The sequence below is a fragment of the Somniosus microcephalus genome, chromosome 9 (genome assembly GCF_052327205.1).
Source record: "Somniosus microcephalus isolate GS21.2 chromosome 9, FLI_Smic_1.0, whole genome shotgun sequence".
NCBI classification, from domain to species: Eukaryota; Metazoa; Chordata; class Chondrichthyes; order Squaliformes; family Somniosidae; genus Somniosus; species Somniosus microcephalus.
In genome coordinates, this window is record NC_140995.1 from 121,955,715 (window position 1) to 121,969,765 (window position 14,051).

General features: G+C 41.3%; 1 protein-coding gene across 6 annotated transcripts in view; it reads right to left on the reverse strand.

Moving 5' to 3' along the window:
- Positions 1 to 11,708: 11,708 nt before the first annotated feature.
- Positions 11,709 to 14,051, reverse strand: part of cd2ap (CD2-associated protein) — a 199,582-nt gene continuing 197,239 nt past the window's right edge. For all 6 annotated transcript variants that reach the window (XM_085997104.1, XM_085997100.1, XM_085997099.1 and 3 more), the window contains one exon: positions 11,709 to 13,389. In XM_085997104.1, the coding sequence (XP_085853230.1) occupies positions 13,348 to 13,389 (42 nt within the window). In that variant the 3' untranslated portion in view covers positions 11,709 to 13,347. The remainder of the gene's footprint in view (positions 13,390 to 14,051) is intronic.

Here is a 14,051-nt window from a genome sequence, read left to right on the forward strand (position 1 = left end):
TGTCAGACTTCAGAGCTATGATTCAGTGAATTAATCTTCCCAGCTTACCCATGGGAAAGCAATGGAGAATGTTAATCTAATCATCCATTGCTTCAGGGGTGGGTGAAGCACAACTTCCAGTTTAGCTCAATTTGCTTACTTAATGCAAAACATTAAATTCTAAGTTGCTTCAAACTATTTGTGTCAAATCTCCAGAAAGCAAAACATAAACACTTGAACTATTTTAACTGGAAATGTTTAAGCTTTCTCATTTGGTACTTTGTGAGTGCTGCATTTAGTTTGTGATTAAATTGTTTGAGTGTGCATATCAGTCCTTTCATATTTTGTGTGAGCAATCCATATTTATGGGAGGAGGAAAAATTGTCACCTTCCAAAAGTAGAATTTTTTTATAGAATGTGGAAAACTACCTTTATACTAGTGGTATTGTGGCAATTTTAGATGTGGGTATATGTTTAATCTCACGTGGAATTTATTCTCTACAATTTAATCTCCAGTGGTGCTGTAGACAGGGAGTCAGCACAAAGGGCACTCTTCAGGCCAAGCAGGGTTAGAGAACTGAGATGGGGAGAGGAGGCAATTGGGAGGTGAGAAAGGAGAAGGCAAGGTGAGGAAGAAGAGGTGGAAGAAGGAGGGAGAGGTTAGAAGGGAGAGGTGAGGAGGGGGATGAAGATGGGGAGGGGAGAGGAAAGGAAGGAGTGAAGAGGAGAGAAAGGAGGCAAGTGGGTGAGAATGGGGAGAAGGTGAGAGGGGACTGAGGGGAGAGGATTCAGGGGAAAGGATTGAGCAGAAAGGGAAGAGGAGGAAGAGGAGAAAAGTGAGGGAAGGGAGAAGGGGAAAGGAGAAATGGAAGGTGAAGTGAGGGTAAGTGAGTGGAGGAGGAGGGATGTGGAAGTGGGAGGAGTGGGTGATCACCAGCGTGAAATTTTTGTGGAATTGAAGTTTGATGCATCTTCTTCTGAGGCTGGTCAGCATTGTTTGTGGTTTGTCCTCATCGTTTCAAGGCAGTGGTCTGTGAGCGCTTGAACAGGTACTGTAGTGTCTCCACAAAAATGTAAATAAGGGAAAGACACGCCCCAGTGTATTTCCCAACACTTGCATCATTGACCACTGGATTGCAAAAGCTCCTTGTTCACCCCAGGCATCCAGCATTCGGTGGCCAATGGAGGAGTTGAATAATATTTTTGTGCAGCTTCCTAATATTTATCTATTGATGAGTATTCCTCATAGCCAAAATTTCTGGTTATTAGAGATAGATATGCTCTGCTCCGCATGTCACTAAATAAATAAAAAACATCTCCCTGCTTGTCTTGTAGACAATATTCAATTTGCATTTTTGAAGATCTAATATCGTTCTCCAGTTCTGTATGAAGATGAACTTCATGGAAAGAATTATCAAGACAAAGATGTCCTATTTCAACCATGCAGTTTGTGGCGGTAATGGAGCACTTACATGCATGCACAAGCTTCAGTGGGCAACTCAATGAAAAGAAAAAAAGGAGCATCCACAGAAATCGGGCTGAAAGTATCAAGTGGTAATTTGATGAAAAGATTGAAACCTGTAAACAAAGAGGGCAATTTTATGAATCCATGCACCCGGCAGATAGCCTGGCACACAGAGTGCATATCTGAAATTTGGACAGGCATTGCCCATGATTCTCTGACTATTCATTTTAAAATTACTCTCAAAGTTCACAACAAATGAGACTCATCTTTGAAGTGTAATCGCATTTTGGACCTATGCAGCTACAGCTTTCTATCCAACTTGAGAGGGTGGATTAACAGATGGGGTAAACAATTATCTGGCGAGAGGATTTAAGGCGAATCTCACTCACTGGCCTGGAATACAAAGAAGCCCTTCTTTTAAAACCTGCTGCTTATTAACAATGTTTTATTTATTCTATTTCATATTTTTGCTAAAGGACACTTTTGTGAGATATTACATAGCTTCAGGCATCTGAGTAATCTCAGAATCTTATGCCTACTGAAGCTATATTTTGTCATTATTGTGAAAGTGTAAGCAAGCGCTAAATTCACAAATGAGAGCAGCTGCATGGCTGAAGATGGTGGTTTGATAACAAAGCACGCGAACAATGTGCAATGGTTATGGTATCGAACCAGCCATCTAGAAGTCTAAATGCCACCATGGCATGTTTGAATTTGTATTAAATAAATTTGGAGAATGTGCCCTACAATATATTCCTTGCTCACCAAAGAAATCAGTGCACACAGAACTTATGGCTACCTTAGTAAGGAGCTCTGGTTGAGAAGACTTCACTTCACCAAAAAGAATATAGGAGAGCTGTGCCACCTTCTGAAATGGAAACCTGCAGCAAAGATCATCAGCCCCAACAGCTCAGCCTGTGGTAGTAACAGTAACCACTGCACTCAACTTTTATGCCTCTTAGGAACAAGAGTAGGCCATTCAGCCCCTTGAGCCTGCTCGGCCATTCAATGAGATCATGGCTGATCTGTGACCTAACTCCACATACCCGCCGCCTTTGGCCCATATCCCTTAATACCTTTGGTTAACAAAAAGCTATCAATCTCAAATTTAAAGTTAACAATTGATCTAGCATCAGTTGCCGTTTGCAGAAGAGAGTTCCAAACTTCTACCAACCTTTGTCTGTAGAAGTGTTTCCTAATTACATTGAAAGATCTGGCTCTAATTTTTAGACTATGCCTCCTAGTCCTAGAATCCAAAACCAGTGAAGATAGTTTCTCTCTATCTACCCTATCTGTTCCCCATAACATCGTAAGGGGAACAGATAGGCGTTTCTGTGGCCGTAGACGTGACTCCAGGATGGTTTGTTGCCTCCCTGGTGCCAGGGTCAAGGATGTCAAACGGCTGCAGGGCATTCTGAAGGGGGAGGGTGAACAGTCAGAGGTCGTGGTTCACATTGGGACCAATGACATGGGTAGGAAGAGGGATGAGGTCCTGCAGCAAGAATTTAGGGAGCTAGGTAGCAGATTAAAGAGCAGGACCTCAAAGGTTGTAATCTCTGGATTACTCCCGGTGCCACGTGCTAGTGAGTATAGGAATAGGAGGATAGAGCAGATGAATGCATGGCTAATGAGTTGGTGCAGGAGGGAGGGCTTTAGTTTCCTGGATCACTGGGCCTGCTTCTGGGGAAGGTGGGACTTGTACAAGTCAGACGGGTTGCACCTGAACCAGAGCGGGACAAATATCCTTGCGGGAGGTTTGCTAGCACTGTTCGGGGGGGTTTAAACTAAAATGGCAGGGGGTTGGGAACCTGAGCAGGGAGACAGAGGAAAGGGAAACAGGGATAAAAGCAAAAGATAGGAAGGAGAAAAACAAAAGTGGCTATCAGAGAAATCAACGGTTTAAATCAAATGTGGCCACAGTAAATAATAATTCTAATAGGTCTAAGAGCGTTAAAAAAACAAGCCTGAAGGCTTTGTGTCTTAATGCGAGGAGCATTTGTAATAAGGTGGACGAATTGGCTGTGCAGATAGAGGTAAACGAATATGATTTGGTTGGGATTACGGAAACGTGGCTCAAGGATGGCCAAGACTGGGAACTCAACATCCAGGGGTATTCGATATTCAGGAAAGATAGGCAAAAAGGAAAGGGAGGTGGGGTAGCATTACTGGTTAAAGAAGGGATTAATACAATTGTAACGAAGGATATTAGCTCTGATGATGTGGAATCTGTATGGGTAGAATTGAGAAATACTAAGGGGAAAAAAACATTAGTGGGAGTGGTATATAGACCTCCCAAAAGTAAGGCGGAGGTTGGGGATGGCATGAAAAGGGAAATTAAAGAAGCGTGCAATAAGGGCACAGCAGTCATCATGGGTGACTTTAATCTACATATAGATTGGGCCAACCAAATTAGTAACAATACTGTGGAGGAGGAATTCCTGGAGTGTTTACGGGATGGTTTCCTGGACCAATATGTCGAGGAACCAACCAGAGATCAGGCCATCTTAGACTGGGTATTATGTAACGAGAAAGGATTAATTAGCAATCTTGTTGTACGAGGTCCCTTGGATCTGAGCGATCATAATATGATCAAATTCTTCATTAAGATGGAGAATGAAGTAGTTGACTCAGAGACTCGGGTCCTCAATTTAAATAAAGGAAACTACGATGGTCTGAGGAGCGAGTTGGGTAGGATTGATTGGGGAATGGCACTCAAAGGGTTGATGGTGGATAGGCAATGGCAAACATTCAAAGACCGAATAGATGAGCTGCAGAATTTGTTCATCCCAGTTTGGCATAAAAATAAAACAAAAAAGGTGACTCAACCGTGGCTAACAAGGGAAATTAGGGATAGCATAAGATCCAAGGAGACGACATATAAATTGGCCAGAAAAAGCAATAATCCTGAGGATTGGGAGTTCAGGATTCAACAAAGGAGGACAAAAGGATTAATTAAGAAAGGGAAAATAGAATATGAGAGTAAGCTAGCAAGGAACATAAAAACTGACTGTAAAAGCTTTTATAGCTATGTGAAGAGAAAAAGATTGGTGAAGTCAAGCGTAGGTCCCTTGCAGTCAGAATCAGGGGAATTTATAATGGGAAACAAAGAAATGGCAGACCAACTAAATTCATACTTTGGTTCTGTCTTCACAAAGGAGGACACAAATAACCTCCCAGAGATGCCGGGGAACATAGGGCCTGATGAAAGGGTGGAACTGAAAGAAATCAGTATTTGTAGGGAAATGGTGTTAGGAAAATTGATGGGACTGTTGGCCGATAAATCCCCAGGGCCTGATAATCTACATCCCAGGGTACTTAAGGAAGTGGCCCTAGAAATAGTAGATGCATTGCTGGTCATCTTCCAGAACTCGATAGACACTGGAACAGTACCCATGGATTGGAGGGTAACTAATGTTACCCCACTATTCAAAAAAGGTGGTAGAGAAAAAGCGGGGAATTATAGACCGGTAAACCAGACATCGGTAGTGGGGAAAATGCTAGAATCTATTATAAAAGATGTAATAGCAGAGCACTTGGTAAGCAGTGACAGGATCGGACAAAGTCAACATGGATTTACAAAAGGTAAATCATGCTTGACTAATCTACTGGAATTTTTTGAGGATGTAACTGGTAGAATAGATAAGGGAGAACCAGTGGATGTGGTGTATTTGGACTTTCAGAAGGCTTTCGATAAGGTCCCACATAAGAGATTAGTGTGCAAAATTAAGGCACATGGGATTGGGGGCAAGGTAGTGACTTGGATAGAGAACTGGTTGGTGGACAGAAGGCAGAGAGTTGGAATAAACGGGTCATTTTCCGAGTGGCAGGCAGTGACTAGTGGGGTACCGCAAGGATCGGTCCTAGGACCCCAGCTGTTCACAATATATATTAATGATCTGGACGAGGGAATTGGATGTAATATCTCCAAATTTGCAGACGACACAAAGCTGGGTGGGAGGGTAGGCTGCGAGGAGGATGTCGAGAAACTCCAGTACGATTTGGACAGATTGGGTGATTGGGCAGAAACATGGCAAATGCACTATAATGTGGATAAATGTGAGGTTATCCACTTTGGTGGCAAAAACAGGAAGGCAGATTATAATTTGAATGGCAATAGATTGGGAGAAGGGGAAGTACAAAGAGACCTGGGTGTTCTTGTGCACCAGTCGCTGAAGGTAAGCATGCAGGTGCAGCAGGCGGTTAAGGCGGCAAATAGTATGTTGGCCTTCGTAGCAAGAGGGTTCGAGTACAGGAACAAGGATGTCTTGCTGCAGTTGTACAGGGCCTTGGTGAGACCACACCTTGAGTATTGTGTGCAGTTTTGGTCGCCTTACCTGAGGAAGGACGTTCTTGCCATGGAAGGAGTACAGCGAAGATTCACCAGGCTGATACCTGGGATGGCAGGAATGACGTATGAGGAGAGATTGTGTCGATTGGGCTTTTACTCACTGGAGTTTAGAAGATTGAGAGGGGATCTCATCGAAACCTATAAAATTCTGTCAGGCCTGGACAGACTAGATGCAGGAAGGATGTTTATGATGGCCGGGGAGTCCAGAACCAGGGGTCACAGTCTAAGGATAAGGGGTAAGCCATTTAGGACTGAAATGAGGAGGAATTTCTTCACCCAGAGAGTGGTGAACCTGTGGAATTCTCTGCCACAGAGGGGGGTGGAGGCCAGTTCATTAAATATATACAAAAAGGAGTTGGATATATTTCTTAAGGCTAAAGGGATCAAGGGATATGGGGAGAAGGCAGGGACAGGGTACTGAATTTGGATGATCAGCCATGATCTCATTGAATGGCGGAGCAGGCTCGAAGGGCCAAATGGCCTACTCCTATCTTCTATGTTTCTGTGAAAACTTTGATCAGATCATCCCTTAACCTTCTAAATTCTAGGGAATACAACCTTAATTTATGTAATCTCTCCTCATAACTTAATCCTTGAAGTCCGGGTATCATTCTGGTAAACTTACGCTGCACTCCCTCCAAGGCCAATATATCCTTCCTACGGTGTGGTGCCCAGAACTGCTCACAGTACTCCAGGTGTGGTCTAACCAGGGTTTTGTATAACTGCAACATAACTTCTACCCCCTTGTACTCTAGATATAAAGGCCAGCATTCCATTAGCCTTTTTGATTATTCTCCGTATCTGTTCATGACATTTTAATGATCGACATACCTGGACCCCCAAGTCTCTTTGGAAATCCAGTTTTTAGCTTTTCCCCCCATTTAGAAAGTACCCTGTTCTATCCTTTTTAGGTCCAAAATGGATGACCTCACATTTGCCTACATTGAAATCCATTCACCACAGTTTTGCCCATTCACTTAATCTATCAATATCCCTTTAAGTTTTGTTTTCATCTACACTGCCTACAATGCCGCCTACCTTTGTGTCATCGGCAAATTTGGATATATGACTTTCTATGCCATCATCTAAATCGTTAATAAATACGGTGAATAGTTGAGGCCCCAAAACAGATTCCTGCATGACACCACTAGTCACATCCTGCCAATTTGAGTACCTACCCATTATCCCTACTGCCCGTCTCCTGCTGCTCAGCCAAGTTCCTAACCAGGTCAATAATTTGCCTTCAATTCCATGGGCTTCTACCTTAGTTAACAGTCTCTTATGTGGGACTTGATCAAATGCCTTCTGGAAGTCCATATAAATAACATCTGTAGACATTCCCCTGTCCACTACTTTAGTCACCTCTTCAAAAAATTCAATCAGGTTTGTCAGCTATGACCTACCTTTCACAAATCCATGCTGGCTCTCTCTGATCAACTGAAAATGAGATGTTCTGTCACCCTATCCTTAATTATAGACTCTAGCAATTTCCCGGCAGCAGATGTTAGGCTAACTAGTCTATAATTCCCTGGTTTTCCTCTCTCACCATTCGTAAATAGCAGAGTGACATGTGCAATTTTCCAATCTAAAGGGAAGGTTCCTGAATCTAGAGAACTTTGGAAGATTAGTTAGGCCATCTGCAATGTGCTCACCTACTTCCTTTGAAACCCTGGGATGGAAACCATCTGGTCCTGGGGATTTGTCACTCTTTAGTGCCATTATTTTCTTCATTACTGTTATTTTACTTACATTAATTTTATTGAGTCCCTGTCCCCAATTCAATATTAGTTTCCTTCTTCTGTAAATACTGACGCAAAGTAATTATTCAACATGTCCACCATTTCCTCATCATTGACAATATCACCGCTTTCAGTTTTTAAGGGGCCAACATTGCTCCTGACTACCCTCTTTTTCCTAATGTAATTGTAAAAATTCTTTGTATTGATTTTGATAGCCCTTGCAAGTTTCTTTTCATACTCCCTTTTTGTAGCTCTTACTATCTGTTTTGTGATCCTTTACTGTTCTTTGTATCTTTCCCATTCGCCAGTATCTGTGCTATTTTTTGCATTTTTGTATGTTTTTTCATTGTTTTATGCTGTCCCTCACCTCTTTAGTCATCCATGGCTGGGTTTTTTTTTTTTGCAAGTAGAGCTCTTGCCCTTCAGGGGTATAAACTGGTTCTGTATCACATTACATTCTTTTTTAAAACATCTCCCACTGATCTTGTCATTTTACCCATTAACAGATTTGCCCAGTTTACTGTGGACAGTCTCTGCCTCATCCTGTTGAAGTCTGCCGTACCTAAATCTAGAATCTTAGTAGCTGTTTCGCGTTTCTCCCTTTCAAACGCTACATTGAACTCGATCATGTGATCATTGCTATTGGATAAATGTTCAAGCACAGTTAGGCTGTTAACTAAATCTGGCTCATTACTCATTACTAAGACTAATATGGCTTGCCCCCTTGTTGTCTCCAGGACATATTGTTGTAGAAAACTATCCCAGACACACAAGAAATTCACTACCTTGCTGACAGGTGCTAGTCTGCTTATCCCTATCGATATGAAAGTTAAAATCCCCCATTAAAACCACTCTACCTTTACTACACGCTCATCTAATCTCTGCATTTATACAATCTAGCACGTCACAGCTGCTGCCAAGGGGCTTAGACACAACTCCCACTACAGTCTTAAATCCTTTCCTATTTCTTAATTCAACTCAAAGGTCTCCACTGGCTACTTACCTCTCTTTAAATCATCTCTCATCATTGAAGTGATTTCATCCTTAATCACTAAAGCTACTCCTCCCCCTCTGCCATTTTCCCCATCTTTCCTGTAGACCTTATAACCTGGTATATTTAGTTCCCAGTCCTGACCGTCTTGCAGCCATGTCTCAGTAATGGCTACCATGTCATACCCTCCAATTTGAATTTGCGCCTGCAGTTCATTCAATTTATTCCTATACCCCATGCGTTTGTATAAAGAACGCTTATTTGGGCCACACACCCTAGCCTGTCCTTCAGCTCTAATGTTTTACTCACGTTTCTTATTTCTCTCTCCTACTTTACATCTTTTAGTTTTCCCTCTACCTGTAGTGCCTAAAGCACAATTTCTGACTGTTACTCTACTCTCCTCCCTTTAGTTTGTTTTTGAACTATTTGTACTGATTTCCCTGAGCCCTCCCCCCCACTTACTAGTTTAAAGTCCTTTCCGCTAGGACCCTGTTCTCAGGTGGAGCCCATCCCAACATTACAGTTCCTTCCTGTCCCAATACTGGTGCCAGTGCCCCATGAAATGGAACCCCTTTTTCCCACACCACTCCTTCAGCCATGTGTTCACTTCCCTAATCAGCTTATCCCTACGCCAATTTGCACGTGGCTTAGGTAATAATCCAGAGATTATAATCCTTGAGGTCCTGTTCTTTAATTTAGCACCTAGTTCCTGGTACTCTTGAAACAGGACCTCTTGCCTACTCATTCCTATGTTGTTGGTTTCAACATGTACCACAACGACTGGATCCTCCCTCTCCCTCATCCTTTCAAGCCGGTTCTAGATGTCCCTCACCCTGACACCAGGTAGGCAACATACCATGTGGGACTCTCGATCTTGCTTACAATTATAGAATTCCCTACAACTACATTACGCTTCCTCTCCTCCTCCTCCCCCCCTTTTGGACAGCCTCCTGCTCCAAAGTGCCATGGTCTTCATTCTGGCTGTCCTTCCAACAGTCTTTATCCTTATCCTCACAGGTAGTAAGTACATTGCACCTGTTGGATAGGATCAGTTTGGCTCCTCGTTCCCTTTCTTACCTAGGTTCCCCTTACTCTGCACACTATCAGTCACATCAACCTCATTCTGATCCTGCACCTCTACGAGGTATGACCAAAGTCTGGAGGAAACTGTCCAGATACTCCTTCAACTCCCTTATGTGATGGAGTGTCTCCAATTCGCACTCCAGTGCAATGACTGAGCTGGAGAGATTCGAGGCGGAGACATCTACTGCATATGTACCCACGCGGGACAGTCTTGCTGTCCACAAACACCCACATACTGCAGTCCAGACACATAACCTGCCATATCTTAGTCTAACCTTATTTTATTTATTTAGTTAGTCTTTATTCAACAACTATTTATTGTTATATTAATTCATTTAACCAAGTTAAATTATTAATTTAATAAAGTGAGTTATAGTTCCCGAGCTCTTAGGCATCTTTTTCCTCCCTTACCACATGTCATGTCTCAAATTGCTCATATACTGGAACCCCAAAGGCTCTTATCCTTCTTGGTGCCAGAGGTCACGGGGAGGGAGGGGCTGCCAAAGTAACCGTGGCAAGTTATTGCAGTGTATCCTGTAGATTGTACATACTGCAGCCACAGTACAATAGCGATGGTGGGGTGGATATTGAGCTTGGTGACAGGGATGCCAATCAAACTGCTCTGTCCTGGAAGATGTAGAGCTTCTTTAATGTTGTTGTTGCTGTATTCATCCAGGCAAGTAAGTCTTGTAGATGATGCATAGGCTTTTTGGGAAGAGGCGGTGAGCCAATTGTCGCAAAGTACTCAGACTCGGCTCTGCTCTTGTAGCCACGGTGTTGACATGGCTGATCTTGATATATATTAATGACTTTGATGTGGGGGTACAGGGCACAATTTCAAAATTTGCAGATGACACAAAACTTGGAAGTACAGTGAACAGTGAGGAGGATAGGGATAGACTTCAAGAGGCTGATGGAATGGGCAGACACATGGCAGATGAAATTTAATGCAGAAAAGTGCAAAGTGATACATTTTGGTAGAAAAAAATGGAGAGGGGGAAATATAAGCTAAAGGGCACAATCCTAAAGTGGGTGCATGAACAGGGAGACCTAGGGATATGTGTGCACAAATTGTTGAAGGCGGCAGGGCAGGTTGAGAAAGCAGTTTAAAAAAGCTTATGGGACCCTGGACATCATGAATAGAGGTATAGAGTATAAAAGTGTGGAAAATTATGATGAACCTGTATAAAACATTGGTTCGGCCTCAACTGGAGTAGTGTGTCCATTTCTGGGCACTTAACTTTAGGAAGGATGTGAAGGCCTTAGCGAGGGTGCAGAAAAGATTTGTGAGAATGATTCCAGGGATAAGTCTTCAGTTACGTAGATAGACTGGAGAAGCTGGGGTTGTACTCCTTAGAGCAGAGGAGATTTGATAGAGGTGTTCAAAATCATGAGGTGTCTGGAGAGTAGATAGAGAGAAACTGTTCCCATTGGCAGAAGGGTCGAGAACCAGAGGACACAGATTTAAGATGATTGGCAGAAGAACCAAAGGCGACATGAGGAAAAACTTTGTTATGCAGTGAGTGGTTAGGATCTGGAATTCACTGCCTGAAAGGGTGGTGGAGGCAGACTCAATCAGTGCTTTCAAAAGGGAGTTGGATAAGTATCTGAAGGAAAAAAATTTGCAGGGCTACAGGGAAAGGGCGGAGGAGTGGGACTAGCTGAAGTGCTCTTGGAGAGCCGGCACGGGCTCAACGGGCCAAATGGCCTCCTTCTGTGCTGTAACCATTCTATGATTCTAGTTAAGCTTCTGGTCGATAGTTACACCTAGGATGTTGATGATGGGGACTCAGCAATAGTTGTTTGCTTTATATGAATAATGGCATTCTACTTTTTATTGCTTATTTATATGCTAATTGTAGGAATGCTGATGCATTTTATAGCAAATAGCAGTGACCTTATTTATAAGGAGGGACCATGATGTGTCATCCCTGCAAGGTATGGGAGTTTGGAGCACCAGGTGTTGACTTTGTCACCCACTTACATTACTTAAACTTGAGAAGGTGACGGACACAATCTGATTCATCAGGGAGGGACAGCAATTGTTGGTGAGAGTTTGAGAGGATAGTCACACTGATGAGAGATAGGGAGCAGGCAGTTGAAGAAACTGAAAGAATTGTTTAATGTTTCAAATTATGAGAAATCACCACTACTGACCATGACTGCTCTTTCCAATACAAATGATATTAATTGGGAAGGCTTACAAATTTAATTAAACCATTTGGATGATTATCTGTATTGCAGTAGTTACTTAAGTACAGGTAGTAATTTATTATCCAGAAGTAATCCATGCTCTTACATTTCCAGGCCTGTTTAAAAACAAATACCAAGAAAAAGTTTTTTTTCTAAAGTCAAATCAGCTTTTTTTTTTTTTTTTTTAATTTGCTTGTTAAAAACAAACTTAGAATAAGCATGCATTATCGTACAGCACCTGTAAACAAGTTATTGTGAAGAAACCTCAATTATAAAGGTTATAGTAATGGATTATAAAAAAGTATAACAATCAAATTTTTCTTATGAAAAGTAACACCTGAAAATAAAGTAATGTGGACAAACTATAAATTGAATGGGTTTACAGGGAATGGAAAGCCACAAACAGCCAATAAAAGAGAGAAACATTTACATGACAATGCATTGCACTGTGTCTTTGTATTGCTGTGTAACAGAAGATGAGAAAGAAAAATCACAATATTGATTTTTTTTTTTTTTTTAAATGATTGTCATTCCTGATCATGTTATGAGCTTTATTGCAGCAAAGGACAGTTGAAAATCAGTCCCCAATAGTACTTGGTTTAAAACCTCACTGGAGCAGATGGCTCAGAAAACAAAAAAACTGCGTAAATGCAAATAAACTTGTGTTCTTTCTCCCCCCTTCAGAAATGTAGGTTTCTTATTGTACTGTATCTGGAATATTAACTGAACAGAAAGAGAGGACCACAGGTAAACAGAAAAATAATCTAGTCTCTAACCATAATTCATAAAAATTAACACATTAAAGATACAATTGGTGTTTGCCCATTTCCTCAGACCCTTTGTAAGGGCCATAAGCTCCCTTTATTGCAAGTAATGTGTAAATAACCATTTAAATTATATAATATAACCATCTATATGAAAATACATAGTTTTACTCTGCATAGGGAATTGGTCTGTAGTCCACATTCCTTTGCCCCTTAAAACACCAACTTTATATATTCATTTAATACTTGCATCTGCAGGCTTCAATCAGGCACAATAGTGTTCACCCTGGGTAGGAAAACTAAAATAAATTGTATACAGCAAAATCAAACTCCCTTTCCTGTAGAGAGAAAAAAAACCTAATATCTATTAAGCTCTTTCCCATTTAGCAGAAAATATCTATATGTCAATCTTATACAGTTTTGCATAACTACAATAGCATAGATTCATTAAAAAAATTAAACTACATCTTAATTAAAAATTAAACATCTCTTACCCCTTTATACAGATTCAGTAGTACAGTAAGCAAACTCAAAAACATTCATCATGAATGTGTAGTCTGCGAGTCCAGCACAATAGCAGATAAGGCCTCGTTAATTCTTATTGGCAAGAAATTTACATCATACAAGTATACCGATCTTTATAAAGTTACATCATAACGTCTGACATTTTCAAATAGGACAGGATTATAATAAAAGGAAAAAAGTATTTCAAAGTACTGGTCTTCCTGGTTACTTGTAGCAACTGAGTCTTGGTAAGTTGTCTCAAATATAGAATGAAATGTAGCTCACGTAGACTGAACAGCTTTCTTCAGTTTGTCTATCTCCAGCTGTACATAAAAAAAAGTTAGTAAAAATTATTTAGTAATGCAACGATCTAGAGAACATTTAAACTTAGCGGATTCGCAGAAAATACCCAAATGGGCATTCTTTCTGTGTGTGCTAAGGGGGGGTCGTCACATCCCAGCACAATGATATCCACAGGCAACTTCCAGCGAGAGTCAATAGTTAGCAATAAGAAGTGGAACCCCTTATTAATTGTTCCTTTCCACCGCCTATTATACCACCTCTACCTGCAACCAGCTAACTTAGAATTGGAACAAATTTTACAGCACAGAATCAGGCCATTCGAACCAACAGGTCGATGCCAGTGTCTATGCTTCACAGGAGCTTCCTCCTGTCTTACTCCATCAACATATCCTTCTATTCCTTTCTCCCCTGTGTACTTATCTAGCTTCCCCTTAAATGCATCTACTTAGCACAGACCAGCCATCAAACTGGGCCCCTTGATTCAAACTTGGTGTGCTGACTCAGGTCCACATAACAGTTAATGTGTTATAGAGGTTTTGTAAAAAAATAATAAAAATTAAAAGATTTTGCTCAAGTTTTGGTACAATTGATCTTGTAATTATAGTAAGCAGGACATATACAGAACTAATTTTAAACAATGTTTTTTTTTTTTTTTTTAAACTTTAGCATCTGAACACTTGTA